The 15,230-nt window shown below is 43.8% G+C and overlaps 1 protein-coding gene across 1 annotated transcript in view; it reads right to left on the reverse strand.

Annotated features, from left to right (window-relative positions):
• Positions 1-8,131, reverse strand: part of SLC37A1 (solute carrier family 37 member 1) — a 34,418-nt gene extending 26,287 nt beyond the window's left edge. Inside the window, exons 1-6 of the mRNA XM_086482201.1 lie at positions 8,076-8,131; positions 6,979-7,060; positions 6,041-6,167; positions 4,081-4,159; positions 3,089-3,224; positions 1,502-1,578 (exon numbers count right to left, since the gene is read on the reverse strand). Of these exons, the coding sequence (XP_086338327.1) occupies positions 1,502-1,578; positions 3,089-3,224; positions 4,081-4,159; positions 6,041-6,167; positions 6,979-7,060; positions 8,076-8,131 (557 nt within the window). The remainder of the gene's footprint in view (positions 1-1,501; positions 1,579-3,088; positions 3,225-4,080; positions 4,160-6,040; positions 6,168-6,978; positions 7,061-8,075) is intronic.
• Positions 8,132-15,230: the final 7,099 nt, after the last annotated feature.

The raw sequence follows: 15,230 nt of genomic DNA on the forward strand, positions 1-15,230 counted from the left end.
GTAGCATGTGCATGCTAATTCTGATGCTTCTGGGAATGAAAGTCCCCCTGCAAACACATGGCACCGATCATCTGATGCTTTCAGGATGTGTTAGACTTATGATGCAGAAGAAAACAATCTGTATAGGATAAGTAGAGCAAATTCAATATTTTCTGACCACATTCTGGACTTGCTAGGCACTACTAGAGGATAACACCTGTGCAAGCTTGGCTAACAGACACATCAAACTGCTGTCTGTCTGCCTGGAAATCCCAGATCAGAGCTGCTGTAGAATAGCTCCAGCTGAGTTAACATAAACCACAAAAATCCTACTGAAGTCACGACAGCAGGGTTTTTCTTCCTTGAAAGTCACAGGAAAACTGCCTTGCCCTCAGCAGGATTTTACCTGGAGCATCCTAACTTGAACTAAACGAAATCTTTTCCTTTGGCTGAAGAAAAGATCTAAGAGGTCTGCTCACGTTTCACGGATTTTGTAGCAAAATGAAAACAAGAACTGGATCACTGACATTCAAACCAGAGCCCTATCCACCAGTACACCATGCGGCCTCCTGGAAGTAAAGGCTGTTGCTTTTGCACAAAGCAGAATCTGAATAAACGTATTTGTTCTGCACAGACTCACCAATTTTGTTCAGTATTGTATGACAGTTATCATTCTCCATATTTTGTAACGTTCACCAAAAAGGCTGCAGGGACTACGGAAAAGTAGTTTGAACCTGTATCTTCTTAACTATCCCATGATTTTCCATAGCAAGCATATACCTAATTTTCGTATGTCCTTCTCTTGAACCGATTGACAATAATGTTCATTCAGTGGTACGTATCTAAATGGATAGCACATTACTATATGCTACATGCATCAACCATTATCAGAGCCAATGGATTTAGCACGCAGCTCTTGCAAAATTTATGGAAAATTCCTGTATGGTATGACAAAATAAACATTACAAGTGATGTCTATGCAGGATTAAGGAGAGGAAAAAAAAAGAAGACAATTTAAAGAAAGTGACAGAAAGGTTAAATCATTTGCCATATGTTTTGGGGGTTTTTAGTTAAATTTTCAAGTTTCTGTAAGTGTGTTAGAAAAAAAGACATTAGGCAAAAAGATACTTTTAGAATTACACCCTGACAGCTGCTTTGAAATACAAATGAAAACATGGGAAATTCCACATTAAAATGGCATAATAACAGCCTTTATTAAAAGCAGTTCTAGACTGTTAATATTAGCAAGAATTATTCTTAATTCAATTCTGAAACATTTCATCTGAAAAATTAAACACCAGACTAAAGAGCTACCACAGAACACTGCTTTGACATGAGAGAGAATATTTCAAACCGATACATAAACTAATCAGCATAACAAAGGAAACTCCTCTCAAAGATCTACCTAACTGTTTCATCCCAAAAAAACACTGAAGCAAAAGAAAGATACTTAAACTGACTATATTACAGCCCAGAATATACTGATTTGTACTTCCAAAACTTTGGATTATGTATTATTTACCTTCCTTTTCCAAACCAGTTGCCAATACACGTAACGACACTCGGCCAGCCAGTAGTTTGCACCAACCCATTAGCTATCTGAAAGTATATAAAAATAATAATAAAAAACCACACCCTATAATAAGTCAGGTTCCTACACAATTTCTGCCAAGTGCCTCATTGGGAAAAGGAAATTTAGTGGGGGGTTTTGAAAGCATTCTTTTCAAAGAATAAACAAGTCACTATGTTTTACGGAGATTCTTCCCTCTACCTACATCTCTCCAATTATTTTATGATTTAAAACACAAAAGATTGTGATTCAACCACATGATTACCAAAAATCACATTGCACTGAACTGAACAGAGAAACAAATTCCCCACACTCAAATAGCAGTATAATACTTACCTCAATTTGAACACACAGCAAAGCATGTTTGTGATCAAACAAAGCAGAAAACCAGAAAACTTTAGGGGAGACCGGACAGCTTTGAACATTAACTTTAAAATGCCAACAGACACCTGTAAATAGGCTGAGGAGAAACTTAACTTACTATATTCAGGCTGAAGTAAGAAGTATTTCAGCCTCCATGTTACACAGGTCATAACCCTAACTCATTGCAAATCCCAAAGAGCTCCTTATCTAGAATCACACATTAACACAAAGATCATGATGCAATAATGCACATGTACAATGAGCACTTGAACACGCAACAAAAGAACCTTACTCTACCCAACAAAAAAAACCAATTAGGTTGGTGGTACCAGACCACCCTGGGTATTACAGGGTTCGCTGGCCACACCCTGCAGCGAAGCACTGGCAGAGGTACGTTAGCTTAGCCCTAAAGAAGCCAGTTCCTGACTTGGAAACCATGCAAGCCAAGAGTGCTGGGGCAATGCCATGGTTAAATGGATGACTCAGTGAAATGGTTATAAAAGCTTGCAGTACCCAAGTTAGCGTCGCTGCAGCACGCCACGTTGCACAATGCCGTGCAAATGTGCCAGTGGTGAAAGTGCTGCTGCAATAACACCAAGGAAGCAGCAGTGCAGACCTGTCAAAAATGACTGAGAAGTGCTAATCATATCCTGGTTGTGACCTAAATTCCATTTTAGGTCAACGGCAAATATTCTGGTGACATCTGATTAGATCTACAAGTGCTCTGAAAAATGGCACACAATGAATCTCGTTAAGGGAAGCTGCCTGTTCTCAGCCACACCAATGTGGGAGACTGTTCACCGTTAGCAGATAAGTGTAATTTTCCTGCAGAAAAAGTCAGGATGTGTCACTCAGGTCTTGGCAGACTGACAAAAGCAAATACATTTGTTTTAAAACTCGCCCACATTTAGGCTTGCAAAGATTTGATCACTGATTTGACACAGACTGAAACGCTTTAATTTGTTTGCAAAGACTTCTTCCACTAAAAAAACATTTTTCAAAAATAAAACCTGGGGCTATCCACTCTATCATTTCTGCCTGTCGCCAATGACAACGTACGCCAGCATTTACATCCTCCCATCCAACAACTAATCATTGCTCGTAACTGAAAAAAACCCAAGGCAACACTAAACAGCACCATGGAAACTCACAGTATCTAAATAACACCGTGCCTACCTGGGCCATTATGTAAAACCACAGATTATGTATGTTATAGAAATAACCCAATCCAAACATTGCAGTGAAGAGTCCGCTAGCAAGCATCCCAACTGTCAGATAGTACCGGATAGGCAGCCGCTCTCCTATTATTCCACTTAGAATGTGGAAGAAAACAAAAAGAAAGGCAGTAATTAAAAATGAGATCATATCCCAAGCCTTCACCAATAAAGAATATTTTGTGTTGTTAAATTCTGGTTGAGGAGAAACTTTATTGGTAAATAAACTATTGTTTTCCTTCACAGCAGCAAACAAGCAATTTTTAGCACTTGACAGAAGAAAACCCCAAACGTTTCACATTCACTATTTGCCAAGTGCTGACATCTGCACAACCATCTTTCAGGGAGACACTCACCTGGAGCACACTGGAAGTCATTCACTTACATTTTCCAAATGACCCCTAAGGCGGGACATGTCCCTGGCCATTTAAAGTGAGACTTGTCTCCCCTCCTAATGATTCTAGCTATGAAGGTTCTGGGTTTAGTCAATAAAAAGAAGCAACTCCAAACAGCAGCTAATACTGCACACCTTAAGATGGGTTTGGTATTATTTTTTAGGAGGTGTCTGCTTCCGTCCTTTGACTACAGAGAAAGCCATGACAACCAGTTTAATCTACATGTGCAAACTGGAGACTGATGAAGTTTGAGGACATATATTCCAGCGTATATTCCTTTATATTCCATAGGAAGGAAAGACAGGCTAGACTGCAAGTTGGAAAGCATTCCTGTACAAGGCAGTCAGGATGGGTGCAGGTAAGCAGCTTTCTATACACCAACCCATATGATACCACTGGGGACTCAGAAGGATGTGGGGTTTTTTTCCCCTCAGCAACCAAGTGCTCTGTCTCTTCACCAGAAGCTTTACAATACGAAAGGACACTATCTCAGAAGTAGTACAAGCCTCATAAACTAACAGTAAGCAACAAAGCAAGTTCCCAAGAGAGTGAGGTTTACCTTAAATACATTCCCACAGCATATGCACACAGAAACGAGTAATCCAGTGCTCCCAGTAACTGTTTGTAGTTGTTCTTGTCTAAGAATAATTTTAAAACAAATTATCAGTTTAAATGTACCAATAACTTCCCAGCCATTTTTACATATTACAAGAAAAGTGTTAGTGACATGCACTAACGTTTAATTTTCAATAGGCACTTTTAGACTTAAGCATGCGTTTTGCAAAACATTTTATTTAACAAAAAAAAACCCCAAACCTCTACAACTGACCCTTTTGCCTGCAATATATTAGGAAAATATTGCTAGACTCGTTCTTAATTCCACCTTATTCAAAACAGCATTTTGGAAGAGAAGACACATCAGTAATTAAGAAGGTGCCCTTTTCTTACAGGTCCTTAGATAAAAGAAAACCCAAACTTTAACAGACTTCATTAAAAGTGAAGAGACGTGTGGCAAATGTGTGAGGTCCTAACACTCAAACTGGCTAAAAAACCCCACCATTTTTAAGGAATCAGCTTAATATATTTTTTTTTAATGGTTAAATCCTTTTGCATTTCATTTTCAACTATTCATAAGGCACAGAGATAGAAGTCTTGTTTAAAAAAAAAAACAAATAGGGTTCTGCTGTCTACAGCAAATGACCATAATCACAACTAAATGGAATTTGCAGGCAGGATGGAGGGAGCAGGAGGGACTCCACCCAGATAGGAACACCAGGTCTAGTCTCAAGAGACCTGAGCTCATACCAAGACAGACAGCTTGTGTATTTGCAAGCAGCCACAGTTCCCATTGACTTCAAGAATAAAGTCACAGTTATTAAAACATTCCTTCTTTCAGTGTTACTCCCAGCTCGCCAGCTATGTTGCCTGAAAAACAGAGCTGAAAGAACAAGTCTGGAGTGCCATCCCACAGGGGTAGCTTTGCCATAACCTATGTGTTCACGGAAAAAAGGAGGACACTGGAGCTCAGAAGTCTCCATTAAGAAAGCTAACTAGTATTTTAGGCAAGAAAATGCTGTCTCCCCTTGGTCCAGGGACAAGAAACAACTTAAACTGCATCCCAATACATCTGGAAACCTGTGGGACTAAATAATTTCAGTAGACTGATTACCTTCCAGTAGGCAGTTAATACATAGAATTTTGTCCACAGAAAACCCAGAGCTCAGATCTTTAATTATCTTTGAACAGAGTAGGGCTTTTTTTTTAATTGTTAATTAAAGAATAATTAGAATGGATGGCTAGATAGACTGGAATGGACTGGCACATTGACAGAATGGACTTTCTACTTCACTGATGTTCTCAGTAGTGATAAAAGTGTCAAGGAATGATTCAAAATCTCTATTAAATTCAAATACAATTAAATTCATATTTAATTGTAAGTAGTCAAAATTTTTTCTATTTAAGTGAAAAGGCAGGTTCATAAGCTATTCAGTAAGTTGTCAACTCTATTCTCCCATTTTTCTCCATTAAAATGGGGAGAAAAAAACCTCTTCCTGACAGATAAGGACTGTGAAAAGTTCCAATTTAGATAAACACCAAGTAATTTCATGCAAAAGACTGCTGGACCTTGCATTAAACCAGCAGAAAATTATAATGATTTATTTTATTCTTCACCCTCTTTTTCATTAATAGATATTCTAAAGACAAATGCCATTTTCTGACTGAAAACTGATCTACTGAAACCATCTCACAGCTATAACAGGCAAAATAACGTCAGTTGTTTAAGTGACTTTAAGCAGTGAAGACATCATAAGGTAAGTCACAACTTAACTTTCTTTGGAAAAATCAATGAGAACATGGAAAACAAAACACCCCTCCCATACACATCTCCAGAACCCCTCCACACATGAAGAAGAAATAGCAAGAGGCAAATAATCTAATTATGAATTTCAGCTCATTATTATGAAAAAAAACCCAACAACCAGCAAACCAAACCCCAAAGACAAAACCCCAACCCTTACCAAATGGCTCCCAACCGCACTGAGATACATTAGATGCCTTCTTGACAGGCTGAATGCGTGCAGCATACTCTTTGTAGGAGCTGAGTTCCACTTCACGTGAAGCAGCACAATGCTTATGCAGCTCTCCCTGATACAGAAAGGAAATTTCAAACTGGAAAATTCACTTGTGACTGTTAATCCACACACAGCAACAAATTTAACAATTCTAGCTCTATATGAACCTGTGTCAAACCCACTGAAATCAGTAAAATTGTTAGCCATTATTAATTGCTTGGTATTTTGCTGGGTGAAGCCACCATTACACGAAAGAGTAATTATGTGGTTAGAAGGAAATGCTACAGTGAACCGGTACTTCTGATACTGCAGAATTTCAAAATTCTTCACAAACACCAAGCTACTTTGCCCAATGTTACTCATCAGCTATATACAACACAGCCCTGGGGGCTTTGATTTGTGTTTGGCAAGTTACACAGGCCAAAGATTAAACTAACAAACCTAGAATTATTATCTTACTGACACCAGCTCCACCGGGAACAAACAAATTTGACTATGATGCTCAACAGTTCTTGGAACAGTCTTGCAGACTTACCATGTTTGATTCATCAGTAACAAGCAACTTTTCTCAAACATATGAATGTAAACCTGTAAACTCTTAAAGATCTATAATTGGATTAATTCACAGGAATTAAGTGCAGGCATAGCTGTTTCGAGCCTTAAATCCAAAGATCAGACATACACACAGTATTCTAGGTGTGGTCTCACTAAAGTTTACCAAGTAAATGTCACTGTGTACCAGCTTTATCAGTTTTTCATCTTTTAAACCATCCCAAGTTAAACTTTAATGCCGCCTTTCACAAAAGGAAATACTGAAAAACATTACGACTTCCGTGTTTGACAGGAGTAGAAGGATGTTTAAACAAGGATGTAACCTTGCTTACCTTAACTATACTAATAGGTTTCCTTGACAAATGGAAGCTGGCATACAACAAGAAAGTGAGAGAGAAAATGAAGGCTCTATACCTATGATATAAAAAGAAAGAAAAAAAAGAGTATTTGAAAATTATTTTATTCAGATTTACTTTTAGCACTAAGTTACATAAAAACATTACATAAGCCATTGGTAATCTTGGAATAGTGGAAAACAACTTTTTTCATGTTCTCTAACAGCCTGAAGAATGACTGGGTGGTAATCTGGTATCACACAGCCTATTATGGTCCCTAATTTTTAATGAACCTTTTTCAATCATTTTCTGTCTCGTAAACTTTTACATAACAAGGGTCTTGTTTTATAGTTCTGACATATTCACAGAATCATTTAAAAAAAAAAAGTTACCCTCCGAGTTATTCACCCTCATAACTGAAAACATCCTCACAAGTGATAAAACTGAAATGACTTTGTCCTTGCTGCTCTACTAGAGAAAGCATGTGATGATAAAATTGCTCAAATGGGAAGTGCTTGGTTTTTCACTATTTTTTTGTTATTCACACACAACTGACTCAGTATTCTATCTCAGAAAGCATGAGAACTGATACTATCCAACTTCCAGGATTAGTTTTCCTAAAGCAAAGAGGTTTTGGTTTTGTTCCGGGTTTTTTTGTTTGTTTGTTTGAAGTATTACAGTAGCAAGAATTAAAACTGTAATTCTACAAAACTATACTACCCATCAAATTACAGGCGAGAAAATACACTTCTGGTTAAGAAAAGAACACTACCTTCGAGCACTCCTCCCACCCAAGAGCTTGAAAATAAAACCCTGAACTTTATCCCTTCAAATACATACCTTGCAAAGAAAAGAACAAAAGGCTTTATTCTCTAGCACACTTGACTAGTAAGGGTCTGTCTGGGTTCCCCCAACAAAGTATCTCACTTTTTAAATGTCAGCAATATTTATTTGTAATACAGCTGACTATGTTTTCTTGCTGTATATATTAAGCCACGAAAAAGCAAAAATAGAGGAAGGCAACAGTATCATCTTCCCCAGATACAAACTCACATTGTCCAAAACAAGGATCACCACCATACTTTAAGACTTACCACTGATCTCGTGAAAATGAAGTGATGAAGCGAATCCCAGGAGGAAGCTGAGCCATCTACTTTACAGCTGGTATCAAACTTTAGGCGATACAATTATGTACTTGTGACAACGTTATCTGTTCTTCAGCATGTGTAACAAAGATCCTCCCAAAGCCCTGCGATGGCAGGCAGTTACAGACGTGGAAGACACGCTGCTGAGTTGATCTCCCTGCAGGGTTTTTTTCTTATGCCTTCAGTCACGACGCGGCAAACTCTTCACCCTGCCTTTGTTAATTGCTGATCTTCAAATAAGAGAAGCTGATAAGTAAATATTCTTATCGAGTTACGGTAATATTTTCTAATCATAACATTTGAATCAGCAATTATCTATTTCAGAGAAAAGTAATTAACATAACTAACCTTCTAGGCATAAAAAATGTAATGGGGAATTTTAAGCCAATATAAATTGCAGCCTTTTCTGAATTTTATAATGTATAATCTGTTTTGAGAAGTCAGCAAAGTATAAAGCAGCGGGGACACAAGGGAAAGATGCACTTAGAACATGATCCAAAGCCAGCTGATATCAAAACACTCTACTTTGGTCCCAGAAAGACTACAAATAGGCAATTCCCAACCTTGCAAAGACCTATTTTAACCCATCAGAAACATTCATGAGGTTGAAATTTGTTCAAAATAGACTGAAGTGTTTTCAGTCCAGAATAGAGACTCCTCCAGCTTGAGAGTGGGTGCTGCTGAACAATGCCGCCAGCAAGACTTGACCAGCACTCCTTCCAGTCTGATTTCCCTGTTCCAGTATCAGTGCTGCACAAAGCACAACATTGTCAGAAAAGTTGGGGGGGGGGGGGGGGGAAGTAGTTTTCTCACCACTTGAACTCCCTACATCAGCTCATCCAGCACAAGGGAGAAGGCAGGCTCACATGCGTACATGACACGCAGGGAAGAGTGAGACTGTGGCAGCATCAATTTAGTTTGGTTTAAAATCTTGTAGAGTTCCTCCTGTTTGTCCAGATAGGGGCTGAAGCCTCTCATCAGAAAAAGATGTACAGTACCCTTTATTATAGGTACCGCAACAGGAACTAGCTCCACTGTTATTTCACAGCACGTCTGAGCCAACTATTGAGTAAGATGACAAAAGGCACTGTAGGCAAAAGGTGTGACCGCAACTTACACGTGCAAACCAAGGCTCCCTGCGTGCTAACAGGCAGAGCCAGCCCAGCAGGATGCAAAATAACACACCAGGGTCTGCAACATAATCACTACCCTCCCAGTAGCCAAGCTAGTGGGCTTAACACCAGCACCAGTCACTGCCATGCTCCTGACAGCAAGCTGGTAGGATCAGGACTAGCTCTCCTGGTAAACAACGGGAGGCAAGCTAATGCAAAATCTCCTTTGAAGAAAACACGCCTGGCAAGACCAAGGGTTTGTCTTAACCTGGGAATTTTAGAGGCTGCCACAGGGCAGGAAAAGGCCTCTCTCTCCTCTCACCTTTATTGCCCCATCTTACCACAGAAATCAAAACTATTCCTCCTCAGCCAGCTGAATGACAACACCAAACAGTATCTACTGTGCCAAAGCTGGCAACTTGAAAGGCCTCTTCCCCAGGAATGGGGGGAGACTACCACCCTTCACATAACAGAGTATCCCACCAAAAGATCAAGGGTCTGCTCCTTTATGCTAACACATTTTTGTCATACCTTTCTTTTTTTCCATAGTGCCCTGGTTCAGCTTGACACCTCCCTCCCCTAAAAGTGAATTGACTTGCTAATCTCGTTTGGCATGTTCCACCTCCTCTCCCCCCCACCGGCCCTGAATCAGATAACTGGTTGTGCAATTAATCAGCAAGCCCCATAATCATTCCCACCCAAACATGAGTTTCCTACCTCCTCTCTGAGGTTGCAGAGATTAGGGAAAGTGCAATCCTACACCCTCCTCCCCTCTCCTACCCCCAGCTGCAAGTCCCTGCTTCCCTCTGTGCCAAATCTTGTAGACACAAAGCAATGGTTCAGGTGGTTGATCCAGCAGAAAACCTGCCCTGAAAAACAGCTGATCAAATAGAGAATAATAACTCACTCTGTGGCCACAAAACTACTAGGTAGGATGAATCTGAAGTAGAGGGAGCATAAAGGTGGGACTGCCCCTTACAGCCATGGCTAGCTAGGTAGGTCAGATGAACCTTAATTTGAAACCAACATCTGCTTGTCAGCAATTTCACGTTTGGTTGAAATGCGCTGTGGATAGCTCCACCGGGAGAAGAAAGGCAAGAAGAAGAAGAGGTGGGCACAAGCAGCCCAGAGCAGGAGTGAGTTTTTCTTCCAGCAGTAACAGATCTATTTCAGCATGATCCCAAACCCCATTTCCCCTCTCTTGCATTTATTCCAAACACCAAAACTATTATTTAATCTGACCACAATAAGTGAGGTGACAGAAATATCTACTGGGAAAAAAACCTGAGAGGCCAGCAAAAAACCAAAAACTTGAGGTCATAAACCTCTTTAAATGGTTGCCTTAAAATATAATGGAAGAAGGCAACTGCCATCATAGAAAAGTAATTGTTTAACCGGTTACTATTTAACAGCTTTAGCATAAGCTGAAAAAGGCTTCAATGCACCTTACAAAAGGTTTCAATGCTAAGCGGTCACACAAGGTTGCACATCTGTGCACCTGCTGCACAGATCATACCACACCACCTCCTAACAGCGTATCCTTGCCATAAATCCAGAGTCACAAGGCCTTAGCAAAGACAACTGGGTACTAGCAGTGTTTACAGAAATGCACCCTAAGTCTCCTTGATGGAAGCTGATTTCATTTTATCTACTGCGGGCAGAGAGACCTGAGTTCTCATTTACTCATCAATAACTTACCTCTGTCCCTACATATCCATAACTTCCTCTAACAGAATCACAGAATGTCAGGGGTTGGAAGGGTCCTCAAAAGATCATCTAGTCCAACCCTCTTGCCAGAGCAGGACCCCCTAGAGTAGGTCACCCAGGAACACGTCCAGGCAGGTTTTGAATGTCCCCAGAGAAGGATATTCATGTGCTTTTAATAAACAAATAAACTTCCTTCACAAAAGCAAAGAAAGTTGTGGCAATAAACCTTGTGATAACAGGTTATAAAGATCACACCCTGCTGTAGATTAAACAAGACTTTAAAACTAAGCTATTCTTCAGAAATTACATTAGCAGGCAACAACATGTAACTGGTAGTTTACCAATACATCCTTTATATTACTTTTCACTAAGGAAGCCCAAGGACAAACTCCAATTCAATCACTTGAACTGGTTTTATGTTCTTTCATTTTCAGCAACTATTTCACCTGACAGTGAAAACATACTTCTGCTTCCTCCTTGTTGTACTGCAATGTATACAGCAATATACTGACCTTGAATTCATATTTACCTTTGAATCCATATTTAGCTTCCAAACTTTGTATTGCTTCTTCAGGCTTCTCGTTGCACTCGCTGAAACATAGCTCCCTCCCTCTTTCAGGAAAATACAGTCATTTGTGACTGGCTTTTACCACTGCAAATCTTGGCTCAGCTGTGCTGTGTGCTGAAGAGACCGAGTGAAGCTCCTGCCTGGCCCCTGCCGGGTTATGCACAGTTCCCCTGGAGGGCAGATATTAATTCCGTGTATGAGAGACAGTAGGTAATGCAAGTCCTCATCAGGGTGTCCTTAAGGACTCAAAAGGCCTTTAAGACACATGCAGATCAAATGCATATTGTGCTTAATAACTAGCAGCTCTGCACCTGAGCCATAAACTGCCAAATCCATCAGCTTTGGACCTTAAATGGGCATATTCCTTCCATTTAACACAGAAAGCAGAAAACAGTTAATCCTGGCTTAAAAGCAGGGGGCAAGAGTCCTTGTGAACCCCCAGTGAATCCAAAAGTGCGTCCCGGGACCCCGGCACCCAGCCTCCCTCAGCGCCCGAGCCCAGGCCGAGGTCAGCACACCCTCACCCGGCGGGGCCGGGCCAGGAGCCGGGCGAGGGGAAGGCGGCAGGCACACGCCTCTCCCTTGGCGGGCCTTCCCCAGCGGTGCGAGACCCTGTAGCCTCCAGCAGCCCCACGGGCAGGTTTTAGGCAGCTCGGTGCCAGCCCAGGGCTGGTCTCTGCCTCTGGGTTACAAGTGCTCGGCGGGCTCCCACCCGCCCACCCTTCGGGACATAAGCCTACGGGACTCCCCGCGCTACCAAACCTAGGGGCGCCTCCAAATAAAACCCTCTCTGAGGCCTGAGCCCGCCGGTTGGGGCGGAGGAAGGGGGTCTCAGAGCAAACCAAGCACGTAAAAAAAATAAAAGGGGGAAGAGGAAGACAAAAGGTGAAGGAAACAAAAACGGAGAGCAGGGGGCGGTGCTGGCCGCAAGGGAGAACGCCTGAGCCCCGGCAGCACTACAGCCGCCTTACCGGCAGAGAGCCGGTGCTACCGCGCCTGGGACACCCCCACCCCCGGCCACCGCTCCCGAGCGGCCCCGCGGGGGAAGGGGCGGCGACGCCCCCGCTCCGCCCCCGCCGCCGGCACGGCAGGTGCACGGCCGCCCCCCCCGCCCGCCAAGCCTACCCGCTGCCGCTGCTCTCGCCCTCCCGCCGCCGGCAGCTTCCTTCTTCCTGCCTGGCCTGCGCCGCGCCGAGCCGAGCGGCCGGGCGCGGCTGTCGGTCGCCGCCCGGCCGCGGGAGCTACGCGGCGGGACCGGTCTGCCTGGGCCCCTCCCCGCCGCACCGCGCCGTGGAGGAGGGGGAGGGCGCCCCGCGGCGGGCCGCGCTACGCCACGGCTGGGCTCCGCACGGCACGGCTCGGAGCGGCAGGAGCCGCGCCCTGCGCTGGTCCGTGCCGGCAGCGCGCCCCGCGGAGGCTCCGGGCCGCCTCTGTAACGGCCGGCGAAGCCTGCGAGGGGAACCGTCGCCCCCGGCCCGGCCTCCAGCGCCGGCCGCGGCTCACCGGGCCTTGCCGCCGCGGGGCTGAGAGGGCGGCGGCAGCGGCTCCTCGGCGGCGCCCCAGCCCGCCGGGGGGAGAACAGCCGCCCTTGAGTTGGTGCTGCCTGCGCTGCCTGCCGTCCCTGCCGACCCACCTGTCACCCCGGCGGCCTCTCCCGCTCCAGAGCGGCGGCCCGAGGCCCTCTGCGTTGGCCGGCGTCGCCACTGCGATCGGCAGGCAGGGCCCCGGCCCCGGCCCCGGCCCCGGCCCCGGCCCCGGCCCCGGCCCCGGCCCCGGCCCCGGCCCCGGCCCCGGCCCCGGCCCCGGCCCCGGCCCCGGCCCCGGCCCCGGCCCCGGCCCCGGCCCCGGCCGGTGCGCACAGGTGCTTCACTGCAGCGCTGCCTGTTGCCTACCTGAAATACACGAAGGTATTTCTGGTGCCAAACCGCAACAGTTTAAGAAATCACGCAGCAGGTCCTCTGAAAAGTGATGGGAAAATTCGGTGGTGCATCTTTAAAACAGAAGCAATATATTTATTTTATTTGCCTTCTGCTTTCCTGATCCTGCAGTGTGTTTTTGTTTTCAGCAACCATATATATTTCAAAGTTTAGTTATTTATATACAGGCATACTTCCAGCTGCAGGTATATTTCTTTATCGTGACCACTTCACCAGTGTGGATAACCCTATGCTATTTACTCCACCCAAAACTGAATAGCTGCTAACTTACCTCTTGCAGGTTTTAATTTATCTGTGTAACCATTTGTCCCTTGTAGAGTATCACCTGCCTGGCACAAGCAACCTGCTTAAGGCACTCACCAGAATGTTCAGTTTTATTGTGTCTCTTCCCTCTCAGCTTGCTCTGCCTTTGCTGGTAGTACCAATAAAAGAAACCCTTTGACTCCCAGTGTGATATTACTTAGGCCCCACAATTCAAACACTTAAACGTGTGCTCAGCTTTGCTCCGTGTTCCCAGTGGTGTCTTTCTTTCATTTTCCCACAGTCAATAAACGAGCCCTTCTTCCCTTACCATAACATTTGCAGAACCAGGGTCTTGGAGCTGCACCCAGACCATTGCAAATGCAGATGGATGTTCCCACAATCTGCTGCTTTTAAGCTTGTTACTGGCAGATGTTGATTCCTTCCCAGGCTCACATCCTTCTAGATTTGTAAGTGGTGGATCAGAGGTTAAAAAAAAAAAAGTTCACATCATCTCCCCAAATGCTACCAAGTTCCTGCTTGAAAAGCTAATGCACTGCTCCTGATTATCATCAATCTTATCTTCTAAGGAGATGATTTGGGTTCACAGATAAAAGCAAAAGCCGCTACTCATCATCAAAATGCATTAACACAGCTTTTACAGCACCATCCTGCAGTACAAGACAAACCAGTTTTCATCCAGTGTCTCCAGGAAAGGACAGCATGTAGTTGCTTTTTGACAATACAGTCCCATGCCCCTTGTGAATCCAAAAGAAAAAATCATCTGTGCCAAACCCTCACCAGCTCAGCTGAAATGGCTGATGCCCTGGGCAGCAGGACTAAGTTTAGCAGACTCTTAGCACTTGGAGATGGAGCACAAAGAGGCATGTCCCAGAGCTGCTTCAGCTCTCCACATTTACTGTCCCCTGTCTGATGGTGCACAAACTGAAGGAAATACTTCAGCCTCTCCATTCTTGTGAGCAGGCATACCATGGGCATGCCATTGTCTTACGGAGAGGGCATTTATTCTCTAGGGTGGAAGAGCACACACTAATGTCAGATATAGGTGGGGTAGTTACAGCTGGAGCAGAGCATCTATGTATGTTGGTATTTGCTGTTTCTGCTGTAACAACCATTTAGTAGAGACAAAACTAGTCAGGGAATGCTCCTCTGAGAACAGTAGTTTGCACGAATCATGTGGCTGCACTTTTGCACCAGCACGGGAAGGCACCTATGCACAGCCTGTGCTGACTGGCACACACACACACGCACACAAACAAATGAAGATTTGTCTCTTTACAGCAGAAAGGGACAGACCCGTCACTGCATTTGTTTGTACATGCGATTAGCTATCCCAAATTATCACAACTATCATCATCATGTGGGATCCTCATCTTTTTTAAATTGATGTTGGCTTGGCCCTTTTTAAGTTCCTTAAATAATTTAATCTTGCTTGAGTACCTTTCTGTCTTCTGTTACAAGCAACTTGCAAAAAGCATGAGCCAAACAGCCACAGAAGCCCCTGATGTTTTCCCTACTT

Source organism: Leptosomus discolor, chromosome 1 (genome assembly GCF_034619465.1).
Source record: "Leptosomus discolor isolate bLepDis1 chromosome 1, bLepDis1.hap2, whole genome shotgun sequence".
Lineage (NCBI taxonomy): Eukaryota > Metazoa > Chordata > Aves > Leptosomiformes > Leptosomidae > Leptosomus > Leptosomus discolor.